The 16,253-nt window shown below is 37.6% G+C and overlaps 1 protein-coding gene across 1 annotated transcript in view; it reads left to right on the top strand.

The window, feature by feature from the left end:
* Window positions 1-1,079: 1,079 nt before the first annotated feature.
* Window positions 1,080-16,253, top strand: part of LOC128016835 (rhophilin-2-like) — a 35,633-nt gene continuing 20,459 nt past the window's right edge. Inside the window, exons 1-3 of the mRNA XM_052601666.1 lie at window positions 1,080-1,262; window positions 8,015-8,130; window positions 12,807-12,935. Coding sequence (XP_052457626.1) covers window positions 1,194-1,262; window positions 8,015-8,130; window positions 12,807-12,935 — 314 coding nt within the window. The 5' untranslated portion in view covers window positions 1,080-1,193. The remainder of the gene's footprint in view (window positions 1,263-8,014; window positions 8,131-12,806; window positions 12,936-16,253) is intronic.

Below are 16,253 nucleotides of genomic sequence, written 5' to 3'. Positions count from 1 at the left end.
ACCGGGAAAAGTGTGGGTGTTAAAACCCCCACATCCCCCACGGGTGCGACGCCCCTGCCTGTGTTAATACACTGTCTGACAGCTTTGGCAAAGAGGGCAACATGGCTAACATGAGTGTGTTTGCTTGAATGTCAGTAGCCTATGTTATGAGAAATTTCACTTCTTCTCTAAGGTGAAAGGGCAAGAACAGAAATAAACCCCTAAACATTATTAGTGGCTGGGTTATCAGAGAGAAAATCACAGATTTGTAACAGCTGGACAAGTAATAATCCCAGGCTGAAGAAAAATAAAATGACTTCAGACCTTATTTCCTTAAAGCTCTACAAAGTATGTACAAAGATGTTCTCAAAACATACTGTGTTTGTTTGTGTTAGTAGAGTGTCTAGCACACTGAAACTGTGCTGGTAGCATGATTCAGGCCAAACGTGACCAACACGTTTCAGTGAACATCTACAATTTAAACATTAGAGGGCGCTTTTACTTTATATTATTGTCACTTGCAGCGTTGTCTAAATACAGAATCAGAAAGGCCTATAAAAACAAGACACAAATTAAAAGAAAAGAAAATTGTAATTATAAAATAAAATTAATCAATAAAATGAGTTAGAGATGAGAATTAATTTTGTGTGCGTGCGTAATACAACTATATAAATAACGTATGTTCACAACATACACCCTCATACATACATACACCCTATACACCCTAAATATATTCAGTGTATTAACATAACGTCTTGTAATTTATTCTTTCTAACTTTTTTATTTTCTTTCTTTCTTTTTTATTATTATTATTATAATTTTTTTTTGCTAAAGGCATATTTTTCCAAGAAGGCACATGTGGGTATTTAATTTGAAAACTGTCCGTCTTGTTAAACAGTTACCAATGTCTGAGCTAAAAATAAACGTTAAAGTTGAGCCTTTATAAGCGAGTCGTCTCGGGGGCGTGGCCATTGCGCAGGTAAGACCGTTCAGACTCCGCCCACTGGGGGGGGGCGGCTCCGCTGTCGTGACGCATCCGGAGCGGGGCGGGGGATGGGAAGTGCAGCGCAAATAGCGTAACGCTGAAAGTGATTACGAGAGTTTGGGGAAAGGTGAAACAGCTACAGACATCTGAGACTTAAGTTCAGTAGACACACACCTGTTGAGCTTCTGCTTTCTGAATTTCATCGAGGCAATCGGTTGAGAGTTCAGAAATGACGGACACTCTTATCCCCAATGATTGCAAGACCAGCGGACCGGTGGAGAATGGCTACTTTAAAAAGGTACGTTAAGAGTGACGCGGAATTTCATTTCTGTTTTTCTCGATGGTTCTGGAGCTGACGATAAATACATCAGGGCTTTTTATTAGTCAAGGTCTAGATGGTTTTGCTAGTATTGTTTTGAAAAGGTACGTGACTTATTTTTCTGTTCTTTCACACGTTTCTAAGTGTTGACATCAAGTGAAGGACGAGGCATTTAGCCTCCCTTCTTCATTGGGTGTTTGTAATGGGATGTTTTGGAGTTGAACACACATCTGCGGGACATGTGGACGCTGGAGAGCTCTGATGCCCACAAACAAAGCCAAGCGAAAGAGTCTAGACTCGGTACAAATGTTCTTCTATACCTTCTCATTTCAATTTTTCTGCTGCTTTATGGATGTATTTATTTAGTTATTCACCCTATCAAACCATATTCGTTTGGCTTCTTAATATTTACTTAATATTTTTTATAAGTCCCTTACAAAAATAGAATGGTTAACCTAGTGTCAGACAGAAATGACTCCAGTCCAGATATTGTTAATACAAGCACAACTTTAATAACTTGTGATTAAAAGTGAAGATGCAACTAACTTTAATTTTATAGCCGAACAGATTAATCATTCAATCATTTCTTTGATTGAGTGGACGAGGAATCGAACAGTTATTAATTATAAAATAGAAACAATTGTAAACAATTATTTACAGATGTGTTATTCTACACCCAGCCCAGTCAGTGTTGTCCTCGAAATAATGCAGTGCGATTTGAAGGTAATGTAAATAAAGGTAGTGAATGTATAGTTGATGGAGTAGGTATGTACTGCATGCGCGTAATTTGCAGGGGGGTTAGGGGGGTCATGACCCCCCCAAAAATCAGATCCAACTAATATAACCCCCTCAATATCATCAAACCATTCAGATTAAAATAATATGAAATATTCAGAATAAATACTTTTGTTCGTTTTCTTTATTTCATTTGCCAGCAAGAAAGATAGTATCATATTTTAAATAATCTGTAATGTACCCCCCGCCCCCCGTACCGACTACTTGGTATTACCCAACCTGCTTTCTCTACCAAGTTTGTTCACTATTTTGCGCAGTCCCTGGGATGAATGGGTGGAAAAAGCTGATGGAAAGATGAAAAGGACACTGAAAGGCAGCCAGACAACAATTTTTCATTGTTTGTCGACACCAGCCAAAAAAAGAAAAAAAAGAAAAGAAAATCCTGACCAAACGGAGGTACCCCGCTAAATTGGCTGTTAAGTTAGCTGAGCGTTTCTCAAAGTGTGGGGAGTAGATACATGACAAACATGTTTTGTGCCCATCTTTTTAATTACTTTATTTATTGACCATACACTCAAAACAAAACAAAGACACATTTAAACGTAAGCCTCACTTAACCTTTTCACACGTAAGTTTAAAAGTTTTTCAAGGCGACCGTTATTGATCTTAGTATCGCTTTATGGTTCCCATGGAGACGAATCATTCATTGCTTGTCAGCGCTGATGACTGATGATCTGCTATTATTTCCTTTTTTATTCTAATTTCACAAATTTGTTAGCTATAGCAGGATATATCTGATATTCTGATTGTCAAATATGTGCAAGTGGATGCGTTTTGTTGGTCTAACACCTTTATAATGATCGCGTTAATTGAGTTGTATGCGAAACGTATTTTAGGTATCTATCTTATTAAAATACCTAAAAAATTACGTAACATTAAATTATTATTAGGAATTTACCACCTCCGGTTCAATTTGAGATGATTATAATAAATTATAATTATAATTAGAGTTTGCAAAGTGACAAAATGAATCAAAGCACAACTAAGGTTAACGTCAGTCCACACTTGTATTTTCTCAGTTTCTGAATTTGATGTTATCAGAGGCTAAATGCAAACACAATTATTATTATTTTTTTAATCTACTTTTGAGTCTTATTTCATGCAAAGTGATAATATAATTGTACTTTCATTTTCTCCATTTGAAAGTTTTTAATGCTGTTATTTTTGTTTTTGTTATTATGCTGTTTTGTTGACTGGAGTTGGCTGGCTAGATGTTGGTTTGCCAGTGTCCTGTGAGGTAAAGCCAGAGGGTGCCAGGGACTGTGTAGAACCAATGTCACTGAATTGTAACTTAAGTTGCTGTTTGCTCCAATACAGTCACCCGTTTTTTTTAGTTTTTGTTTTTTAGTTTTTTTTTTTTTTTTTTTTTTTGGGGGGGGGGGTACATAATTAAATTATGTAAATTAGCATGTTACCTTTTACACAAGAAAATTATTCAATAAATTAATTAATTAATAAATATGCCGCAAGTTTAACCCCCCCAATGGTAGACCCAAAGTTACGCCCTTGGTATGTAGAATATGTGCTATTAAACATTAACGGAAAGAAAACGGAAAAACTTCAAAACTGTTTTTAAGTAGTTAAAATAACAAAACTAAAAACACTAAAATTTAGAAAATTAATACATTTAGAAAGGTTGGTATGTTTGCCAGAATTATTGCTTTGCTATATTTTACTGAGCAATCATTGTGTTTTGGTGAAAACTGTGGTTACTATGGTTAATTATTTGTAAGGAACTGTGTACCTTACTCAAAGAGTTGTTTCTGGCATTTGCTTATCTTTTGTTTTAAATTGATTTCAGCTATTATTTTGGTTGATTTCATTCAGATTATGCAGTGGTCATGGTGAAAAATTAATGACTGACTGGGTTTTCTGAGTTAATGTAGGCAAAAATGGTTGTGTTACAGCGTGGATGGTCAGATTTTAGAAGAAAGGCATTTTGTTTAGTCTGCCGCCGGAAGTGGTCATGTGTGTTTAGTACAGTTCCTCTGTCTCCATTTCATTTGTTACATTAAGTCTTTGATAATGAGCATGGTTGCCGTTTTCAGCTAGAACGTTTCGGCCTGTAACCGGGTGGGGGGCTGGTTTGAGGTGGTGATGTGGTTTTGGTGATGTTCCAGTTCTGCCTGAGATGATACAGCTTGGGCTATGGGGCTTGGAGAAAATGTATTGCAGATTCAGCATGTTTTCCCAGTTTTCTTCCTAGTAACGTTGCATCTGCCCAGTGAAAGTGCATAGCCAAACCACAAACATTAATGAAACTCAGATGCTCCAATTTCTTGTCCCAGCACAGGCAGGAGAAGCTGTTCTGAGCTTTACGATCAGTATAACATGGCTCCTGAACCTCTCACAGCATTACACGGATTGAGTAAAATCATCAAATAGCAGTCAACTAGCTAGAAAAACCAAGAAACCGTGTGGTCTTAACAAAAATTAATGTGAAATACGCTTTCTGATGCATAACTCTTTAATGGGTCTTTACTGAAGCCCAACTTCAGTACCCCAATGCAGTTAGTCACATTTAGATGTCCTATGCTATGGCTGAAAATATAAATAAACATTTGTTACTGTGGTCTCATATTTGTGCATATATAACAGTTGCATAATGTTGAACCCTGTTTTCGGTCTCATTTGTGCCCTGGTTTGATTAGGACCTTGTTTCTGCTCTGTCTGCATTGTTAGTCAGGGGTAATTGTATGATTGTGACTGTGGAACGCAGTTGTGCTGGCAGCTCTTTGGTTCTGCTAGGCTAAACACTGGCCTGGTCACTCTTCTAGAATGTGCAGAGGTCATGTTGGGTCCTTTTGATAACCACTATTGCATGTATTGAGAGAGCCTGTGTTTAACTCTCAGCAGGCTATGGTTATAATCTTGTTTCAGATTGCTACTCTCACACTCAGTCCAGTTGTTAACCAATTGACTACCAAATTATATAACTGTGGTGACATGCTTAAATTGTTCTAGGGATTTTCAGTCAAGCTGTATTGTGTGAACAGAACCACACTGGGCAGCTTGTTGTCTGTCATCATGTCATTCAATACAAGAGGAATTCTGCACTGCACAATTGCACATGTTCGTGTCTCAAGTTTGTTGGATGTTTTTTCTTCTTTCATGAGAGGTTCTTGGTAACTCCTAGAGATGGAGATATGAGCTGTGTGTCATCTAAAACTTTTAGATATAGTTGCTGCCTGTCTTCTTCCTGAGATGTTCCCACCTGCACCTACAAATGAAATATTCAAATGCCACAGTCAAGTAATTAAAATTTGGTAGATAAACCTTGATGGTAGTTGTTATTAAAGGGGTCATATGATGCTGCTAAAAAGAAATTATTTTGTGTATTTGGGGAAATGCAATGTGTTTATGTGGTTTAAAGTAAAAAAAAAAAACAACACTATTTTCTAAATAATGCAGATTATTGTATATTCTCTTCTATGCCCCACCTTCTGAAACCCGTCGATTTTTACAAAGCTCATGGTTCTCAAGCGTGTGACGGAAAACATATGTCATCTCCCAGGCCAGCATTTATTTCACATCAGAGGGAGTCTAAGGCAAATAATTTGTGGATTAGTGCATACTGAAGATGTGAACCGTTTCAAATGATTGAGTTCGATTTGGTGAACTGGTTCGACCTAAGTTCAACCTAGTTCAACCTAGTTCACTAAGAAGATCTGTTTAAATTGAAAGATTTGTTTGTGATCCGGACATCATTAGACAAGACAAAATCAATAAAACCCATTATAAATGAGGCATTTGTTGCATCCTGTGGGGACATAATTACTGATTATAATGACTTATACTGCCTTTTTACACATTGTGTTGCATATCGCACCGCGTAACAATAAAACCATGTCTGCATTTGTGATCTGAGAAACAACAAACAAGCCTACTCTACACTGCGCAAAACTTGTGTTTGAATCATCAGTGACACATTATTTAAATATAAATAATGTACTTTCAGGCTGTGAGTCAGAAGTGCCAGACTGTCCTTGCAACGTTTGAATTGCCCAGCTTTATAGATACAGCCATTGTGCCACAGATACATTGCAGGCTACTGGTTCAGGAAAGAGTCCTCGTCCTCCATAAAATGTGCAGCACACATCTGAATATTTGGCTTGAACCGTTCTGGAACAGTGTTGTAAATACAACTTAACCACTGATTTCTATTCTTGTCTTCTAACAAGTAGTTTCGCTTTCACAACAAAACACACAATGACTTCACGACATGGCGGCAGCGGTGGCAACAACGATGTAATGATATGAACTCCATAGTCGTCGGGAAGAAGGAGGCGGGAACCGGCGCACAATCAAAACATTTTTAATAATCAAAAATAAATACAAAACGGCGCGTCAGCCCCTCACGGCGACTGATGCGCACAAATAAAAGCCAAAACATAAAATAATGTCCCAGGCCTGGTCCTCTCTCGTCCTTCACTATAGTCGATCCAGTGTTATATCCTTCCATCTCCTACGTGGGACTCGATACTGGCGGTGGGGCGCAGGTGTAGCTCATCTCCAATCACTACACCTGGCCTCACTCCTCGTTCCCATGGCTCTCGGCCCCGCCCCACTCGCCACAAACGAGAATAAAAGTTACGCCTTTTTTCTTTGAGTGAACATTTGGACGGCATTATGCAAATCTTCCCACATCGTGACGTAGACATTTGGGGGCGTGTTTAAAACGAGCCGTTTTAGGTAGGCATGGTGAACTTAAGGCGGGCGTACACGGTGCGAATTCAGATGGTCAGAAGATCGAATGTCCATGCACACATTACAGGTGAGTTTATCTGAAAATCATACGCACAAGGTGATATACAACATGATTTTATGACCTGCCAATTTCCGAAACAATCGCACGAAATTGATAGACGCGTTCAACTTGAAGCAGCGCTGCACAGAAGGATCACTGTATGACATCAAAGTACCACGAGATCGATAAGAGAGCACGGATCCAATGCATTAGATTTGCAGTGCCTCTTCAAGTCGAACGTGCCTAATATAATATGTACGCACGCCTTTAACCTTTATAAAGAATATCTCTTTGGATTTGAGACTTCAGTCTTTACAACTTTACAGATCTTCTTTATGCTCCAAGAGCTTGTAACACTCCAAAGAGAAAGGAAAAATTTAAATCGCACCATATGACCTCCTTTTAATAATGTTTAGTCAAATAAGACTTTTACAGTCATTGTCACTGAACTTTTTAGATGCTATTAACAGCTGCCTCACGAATACAAAATTGGATTGAGAGTGTATTCAAACTGCCACTGTAAGCTGCTGCATGAACATCATATCTACATTAATAATATGAAATGTCTGGATTTTAAACTTGCAATTTGTAAAAAATGTGACCACAACATTTATTACACTTGTCAATCCTAATCATTAACCCTGTAGCTTTACATTTAAGCAGCAAATTAGCAGTTTGACTTTCCCTAAATGCACCATATTTGCTGTTCACATAAGGAACAAACTGTATCTATAAGAATCAAGCAATCAGTGGTTGATAACTTATTATATTATATGAAATAATGACATTTAGATGCTTCAGAACTGCTGCTCTTTGCTCTGTGCTCAGTCATAACAGTATGTTTTCACTGTAGAATCTTCTGGAATATTTGTCAAGATAAGAGCAGTAAGAGGTTTGCTATTTTAACCATTCTAGATTGATACCAGCCTCCTATAAATCAGACCTCCTCCCTCAGCTATTAGATTTATGACAGATCCTCTCTCTATAGGTGTGTCTGGGTCGGAAATTTATCTCATGTACACCACACCTTAAACATAACAAGTGTATGTGTCGGCTGGCATGTGCTTGTGTGTTTATCATTAATAGGCACCATATAAAGAAGTTGTGCTTTATAAGAATGTTCACAGCATTTATAAAACAGGCAAAACTGTTGATTTTCTTTACTTTTCTCCTTCTCTTTCTCTGACAGGGATGTAATCCATTTGCTAAGACAGGCCGCAGTAAGCTGCAGAATAAAAGAGCAAGTCTTAACCAGCAAATCATCAAGCAGATGAGGATGAGAGCTGGAGCAGAGAACCTTCTCAAGTAAGTCAAACATTTTATGTGTGGAGACAAACACGAGGGTAAATGCTCATTCATCACCCTTACCTCGCATGTTAGCCTACGGGCACATGTGTGGATATGCAAACAAATGCAGGAAACCGTTTTTTTGTTTTTTGTTTTAAAGAAGGTTCCATAGTCATTCATCATTCATTTGTGTGTGTGAGTGTGCAGAAGCAAATGTTTGGAGCAGAGACATGTTTGCAGTCAGTCTTTCAGTCCAACTCCAGATTTGGAGTTGATGATAGACACAGTAACATTGTGATTTTGTTAAAAGTGATGACTAAAGAGACTGGGGATTATGTGAGATGTGAGATTTTAAATTTTCAGACCTCATACCCATGAAGCCCATAGAGTCCTTGCTAGGACACTGAAACCTGAAACCATAATAGCTTAAACTCAAATATGAATGTTCTTTGCTTAGAAACATTTAACACGCAAGTCATTTTCAAACATTTTAGCAGCCAGCTGTCAACTGTGGAATGCTGGCACTGATCTGAATGTTAACCACCGTACCGGTCAGTCATGCATGCTACTGTAGCTGATCCAGACGAGAGAGGAAAACTGTGTCTGACTAAAAAAAACATGCAAAGTATAATGCAAATATTTTTTAGTGTCACCTCTGGTGTCCTGTAGCACATCAAGGGGAAAAAGGTTGCAATATATATTTTTCTAAGTGAGTACACTCACTTCTTTCAATTGGCATTCAATTGACTTATTGACAAAATAGACTCATTATAACCCAACAATATAATAATGCATGTCAGTGTTGATCAGTGTATATATATATATATATATATATATATATATATATATATATATATATATATATATATATATATATATATATATATATATATATATATATATATATTTTTATATTTATATATATATATATATATATATATATATATATATAATTTTTTTTTTTTTTTTGCGCACACTGCTATGATGTACAGTAAACAGAATGCCATTACCCCAAAATAACTCTCACATTGATTTAGATTTACATACAATACCATATTTAATAATTTAATAAAGTCTCTTAAGACCAGTCCACACCACAGCTATAACGATATAGTCACAGAGAAACGATATCATTGGAAACACTTTCAAAATTATTTTTTTCCAGCTGATGAAAGATAAAAACACTGACAGCTAATCAGAATCAGTCCTGCTGTGATGAGCTTGAGAGTTTAAAGCGGCAAACACACAATAAACGGACAATATCGTAAACTGGCTTGGACACTAATATCTAATATCTTTATAGTTATCGTTCTTGGTGTGAACGAGGCTTTATGCTTACTAAGACTGCATTTGTTTTATCCAAAATTTAATAAAACCTTTAATATTTTGAAATACTGTTACAGTTTAAAATAAGTGTTTTCTGTTTCAATGTAATTTGTGATGGCAAAGCTGAATTTTCAGCAGCCACTTCTTCAGTTTTCAGTGTCACATTGAGCGCTTATGGAAATGCGATGAGACAGCATTTCCTTGGTTAACGCTGTAAACTGCAGTGCTGCACTTTTAATTACATATCTAACTTTTGTGAAGATAGTCAGTTCCCCTCAGACAAAGATACATTCATATAAACCTCCACTCTCAATTGTATCACGATTAATTTATAGGAGTAGTCCACATCCAGAATGAAAATTTTGTCATTATTTACTCACCCTCCACTTGTTCCAAACCTGTAAAAGAAGATATTTTGAAAAATGTTAGTATCCGAACAGTTTGATGGGCACCATTGACTTCCAAAGTATTTCCTACTATGGAAGTCAATGGTACCCATCAACTTCTTCTGCTGAAAGAAACTCAGAAAGTGAACTACTCCTTTAACATCTCAATTGACTCAATTGAGTCGTCTTATATTTTTATCGTTTTTCAACCAGTTAGGTGTGCATCATTTATATCCCTACTGTAAATGTTGATGCAAATTGTCAAAGAAATGTAATGTTCTGTTTCAAAGGACAAGGAAGCTCTGATTGAACTTTTGGTTTGTACTTTGTAGGACATAATTTGGCTGATTTGTAACTGGCCAGTACCACCAGACTGTCTGACAGATTTTTATCATTTCTTTTCAAGGAAGCATTTATATAAATGAAACGTAAGCCGACAAGAAACATTGGCATCTTATCAGCAAACACCCACATTCATACCTATGCAGACATTCAGAAAGGAATGCATCTTGCATCTTATTGTGAAATCCCCTGCTTATATGTCACCTCTCTCAAAGGCTGCCAGTGTTTTCCCTTTACGATGAGCGCACACTGTAACATTGGACAAACCAGTCTCCATGGGGATGTTAAGTGTGTCTGTTATCTCCATGGTTTTGAAGGACACACCTGCTGGGTTGGTCCTTGGAGCGAAGCATTTGATTGGCATTGACGTCAAAGTGGCTTTAAATCTTATTAGAACAATAATGTTTGGACAAGCTCTTTTCAATAAGAAACCATAAGTGAGTCCCCTTTCTTTTCCTCTCTGTGGGTCACTGATATGTTTGAGCTGTAGCCAATGTTTGTTGAGTTATTGTCTTCTGGCATTGGCTGCCGTTTGGATGGATATTGTGAGTTGGCTGACTGAAACCTGGTGGAAAACAAGGCTGGGTCAAAACAGATGCATTGGTTTGGTGATTTTTAATGAAAAAGGAATGTTTTTATAAGTAATGATATCCCCACTAGTCAGCAAGTGATTTTTGTGCCCACGCAGACACGTACGCAGACTCCCTTTAAAAACATGTCAGCAGAAGCAGTTCAAATTAAGCTTTTTGCGATGGGATAGCAGTGCGCCTCTCACATGTACACTACATGCAAACACTGCCTGACAATCTCTCTGTCGATAGTTTAGTGAAACACTCTAATTACCTCTGTGTTTAATTTGTGCTTCAGAGCTAAAATAAATCCTGTTTTGTAATTATATACATGGGTTCAGTTCATTGCCCTTCTTAAGAGCAGGATGTCTGCATGTTTTTTTTTACCTGAGCTCATTAATATTGGGATGGGGTGGATGCTTGCTCAATCTCTTTATCTTCCGTTCATAGCTGTTCTATCTTCAGAGCTGATCTGGAATGTTCCTTCATTCATGGGTCTCAGAGGTTTGTGCTTTATGGAAGAAAGGATAGCCACATAATAGATCAATTGTTAGGTAGTCGTCTGCTTTTATTAAACTCCCTCCCCCAATGTTTACAATAATCCTTCTCTCTTTCTCTGTCTGTCTCTTTCTCTCAGATCTAAGCGGCTGTAGTTCACATTCTTGTGTGTGTGTGTGTGTGTGTGTGTGTGTGTGTGTGTGTGTGTGTGTGCGTGTGTTTGTTTGAGTGCGCTCACAGGCCCGACCGGTTTCACAGAGTGCTGTGCCCTGCCAACGTGACTCTTGAGTTGGTGTACAGAATAATACTTTATTCTCCTCGTGACTCTTTAAAAAAATTCTGCTCCCTTTCTGCTGTTGGAACTGCACCACTCTATTACAATAAGAAATGTGAAAAGCAGAGAGAGGTACAAGTAATCTTCCCCTCTCAGTTGACATTTCCATGTGCTTCCATCAGTGAGAGATATGTTAGGTATTCAACAAAGGACAACCATGACTCATTAGTCATATTTACTTTAAAATGAAAAAACATCCTGATCTGCATTATGTCATAGGCCTCGGGACTCGCTAAAAAAAAACTATGTCATTATATATGACCATTAAGCAATGGAATCAGAAATATTCCTCTGGATCTTACATTGGTCTTACAATGTATTTCTTTATTTTTGTTTCTTATAGTTTTTGCTGTCTTTTTCAAGATCAATAACAATTTGGTTAACAAGATGAACAATATAATGTTTCTTTATTCTTATTTTTAATTGACCTTTTTGTTTGCTCTCCATCAATTCTGTCTTTTATTATTCTTGTTGTGAAGTAGGTCATCCTAAAGCTTGTTAAATTTCGTTCTGATATTTGATCTGGATTTATGTAGAGTACTTTTCATTGTAAAGCACTTTGAGCTGAACTTTTGTTTAAGGCTACTACAGCGCTATACAAATAAATAAAACTGTTAATAATAAGAATTAATAGTAATAAATGCATCTAGGATTAGTCTAGAATTACATAAGTTATTATATAATAAAGGTTTCTTTAGGATTCTCTTTTTCCCCTGAGGTGAGTACGTTTGAGAACCATTAGATGTGTGATTAAAATAGGAGATGGTTTTTAACAGTTTGGCACAAGTGTGACGTTTCCTGTTTGAATAAGAGGTCAAAAGTCTCAAGTCCAACCTGGCCTGCTCATCTCGCTTCCTCCCATTGACCAGAGTTTAGAATAGCAGTCAGATAAAACAGGGTCACTATGCAAATAGTGTTCTTCTGTGTTTTATTGACTGTAGTTAGGCATATTTCTCTTTTATATTTAGTGTGTGTTGTATCAGGATTGTGAAAATGAATTCTCAAGTCTTTTATTCGACAAACGTGGCTGTACTGCCCACTCACCACTTACTGTATATCATGTGCTTGGGGGCGCACAAAATAACAAAGACTCCCGTCTTATCAGCCTCTTCCTTCTGTACTGTAGATTTTAAACTAGCCGGACATTTCAATCTGTTCAAAAGTATGCCACTTGTCCTGTGTTGTGAACTGAGTTGCACATGACCTTCGCTTATCCTCTCTCTCTTTCTCTCTTTCAAGGGCGACGTCCAATAATAAGGTTCGGGAGCAGGTGGAGCTGGAGTTGAGTTATGTCAACTCGGATCTGCAGCTTCTTATGGAGCAGCTGGAAGGACTCAACAGCTCTGTGGACGTTTATCAGAACGTACAGTAAGTACACGCAGCACTGATGAGGGTGGTGAAAGTTACAGTGAGAACATGGATTAAAGGACAGAATGCACAGTTACTGCTCTGAGGTATTACAGTAATGTAAGAGGAGTGTAAAGAATGACATAAGAGCAGACTCCCTGCTGAACTCTCTGCTCCCATTTCTGTACTGACCTCTGGATGTTTAAATATGGTTAATGAGTGTTAAACAGAGCAAGAGAGGACCACATGGTTATTGGTACTGTAGTTAGAAGTGGAATCAAACTGGCCAAGATATTTGATTGAAAATGAGGCCATGGGGTGTGTAATATTATGTGAATGATAGGTGTTTGAATTTTGCGGAATTCAGCAAACGTTTTTCTCGTCATTTCTGTGGCTACATATTCCACGCAGGCTGACGCATACACTTCCTGTGATAGGATACATACCTCAGAAAGCCTTTAGTCAGAAGACATTCCAGTCTGAGAGAAGAAATCTCTCCCTGTTTGGAGACTTTGAGTGACCTGAAGGACAACAGTGGAAATGTTTGGAGATTAGAAGCTGCACAAATCCTTCTGTGACATTATTTGTCTAATAACATCTACAGTTTTTCACACTAAAGGTGAAATTAATACCTTGTATTGTGTAGTTTGTAGTGATTAATATATTTCCGTTGTATTTTTGTTTTGAGTCACAATGAATTCTTTTTTTTTTTATGGAATATTGCAGTGCTTATTATAAATAATTTAGAGTTGTGTTTGCTGGAAGTTCCTTGGGTTAAGTCATCTTGATGGCTCAGTTTAAACATAATAATTGTATATTGAAAGTATCTCACGCAGCACAACCTGCTGATTTCTATAGGACGGTCTACCCATGCTTTCCTTTATTAAAAACATTGAACAGCCCATCCCTTCTACTTCCCTTTAAACTCAAGCCAAGTTCACAGGAGAAGACAAGAAATCGTCTCATTGGTCAATCAGTTTATTTCTACATTAACTCCCAATAGAATTAGACTCTGTTCCACATAACTGGTTAGATGGGTTTATGAAGAGGTGGTTTGATAATTCTGGTAAATTCCTCAAGCTCATTCTTCTTTCATACACATGCCGCATGTTTCCCCCTCACGTGTCAGAAGAGGATGCAAGAGTGTTTTCCTTTTCATTTGAATTCTGTTTCTGATGCCATTTCCATGGTATGACAATTATAGCATGTATGACAAATTCTCTTCGGTCATTTACATGTTACCAATGTCTTGGCTAAAAATGGTCATAGCTTCAAACAGATAGCAATAGAGAGAGAACTGCGTGTCGTCTCTATTCAAGGACGTTCAAACCCAACATCCGAAATGAAAGGATTCACTGTAAGTATGTTGTGTTTCCTTGGTTATGATTGGATTCTTGTCCTTTTTAAATCCTCTATAAGCCCATTTTTTTGCCTCTCAGACCACTGTGAGTGAGAGTGTATGCACCCTTGAGTGTCTTTGGCATGCTTGACTGTCTGGTGTTTTTTTTTTTCAGCTCTAAGAAAGCTCAGCCATATTTTCAGCTCAAACCCTGCTGTGTTGGCCTAGTTTTTCATCAGTATTAGCTTCATAACATGTTTGTTCCTCTGGGCCAAGCACTACTGAAAGAGTGTTTCTCCTCTGTGTCTGGAGGATTCATAGTAAACCAGAAAAACCTCCTGCTGACATATGAACCTTATTCTGAACCCCTGACCTGCATGTGTTGTTACAACTCAGCCTAAAGCTGTAAACATGACGGACAACCACTCTGTTAAATGTTATTTGCACTTTCAATTTAAAAAAATTTTAACTCACAAATTGCTTGTAAATTTCACCAATAATTACAAAGAAAATCAATGTTGTAATGAAAGGTCAGTGGGGTTCAAAACAATACTACACCCCCTTGCATGGGCAAAAATCACGAAATATGATATTGGAAAAACATCTCATTTTCATTTTTAGGAGAACTATCCCATTTGGCAGAACCATAGTTTGTTTATTTATATTTTTTATAGAAGAATTTAGCTCTCTTCTTAGTTTTGACTGGTTGAGTTTGATCCCTTCATGATCCCAGTACTTCCACTTGTTTTGTTTTGTACTTTTTTGATTGTTATTATTATGACTTTGTACAACCCTGCTTTATTTGTCCTGTTAAACAAACAAAGCCTATCACCTCCTACGTATGACTGAGTGTGAGAAAAGGAATATTCCCATTGGTGCAGTGTTATCACCTGTATCTCATGAACCGAAATCCAAACAGAACAAGGTCTTTCTGTAGCTGCACACAATGTGGCATTCTTCATCGCACCTGGCTGCCAGCTTACTGTGTGTGTGTGTGTGTGTGTGTGTGTGTGTCAGTAAAAGGACAGAACTGCATTCTTTCATTTCTTTCAAGCCCCTGCACCCCTTCTGTCCCTCTCTGTCTGTTTTGAATACACAAACATTCCCATGACATGAAGAGTGCACAGGAACAAAACCTGTCTTCTGTTCTCTGTGCGTCTCATTGCAGTGAATGTTCTCTGCAACATGATTGCATTGCATTCTTGAAGTTCTCATTACAGACAGTAGTGCAGAACGTGGCGGCTGTCAGCTTGATGTGATGAGTGATTCAGTACTACACTCAGTCACAGCATTGCTCTCACACTGGAAACAAGTTCATTTCTAAACTCCTAGAGAATGAGGTCTTATGTGTGGACCTGCAAGTCATCTGTCACTGAATCTGAACGCCTGACATTCACATACTCTTTCTTTCGTGTTTGTTAATTACTTAGTTACACTTTACAACAAGGTTAAATTAGTTAAAATGAACTTAGAATAAACAATTTTTATGCAGCATTCATTAATCTAGATTATTTGTAAATATGACTGTTTTTACATAATGCATCAATGTCAGTTTATTATACACTTCTGTTCAAAAGGACTGCCTTTCATCAGCTCACACTCATGTGTTCTCTCGTCTGTCTTCACTCAGACTGCTCTGAGCTAATGCCCCACCAGTGCAAGCAATGTAGTTAGTGCAGTAACATCACTGTATATGCTGTAAAATCACATGCATGAAAGTTTGAGCAGCACAAAATACTCACTCTTACACTCACATTTAAATTCTTTATTTGGATTAGAAGATAAGCATATATCATGGCTTAATCCAAATTTGACAGAAAGATGTACAACAGCAGCCAATATCTCAGTCCATTTTGCACATTAAGGGTAAAGGTGGCACCTGCGCCTCCATATGTAGAGGCTACCGATTACTGCTGATACAGAGCAATATCTCGTCAGTTTTTTGGCCTTGTTCTTATGTAGTCCACAGATCTGCAGGCCTCTTACACACAACTTGTGCA

Source organism: Carassius gibelio, chromosome A7, assembly GCF_023724105.1.
Source record: "Carassius gibelio isolate Cgi1373 ecotype wild population from Czech Republic chromosome A7, carGib1.2-hapl.c, whole genome shotgun sequence".
NCBI classification, from domain to species: Eukaryota; Metazoa; Chordata; class Actinopteri; order Cypriniformes; family Cyprinidae; genus Carassius; species Carassius gibelio.
This window is presented reverse-complemented; position numbering and strand designations above follow the sequence as displayed.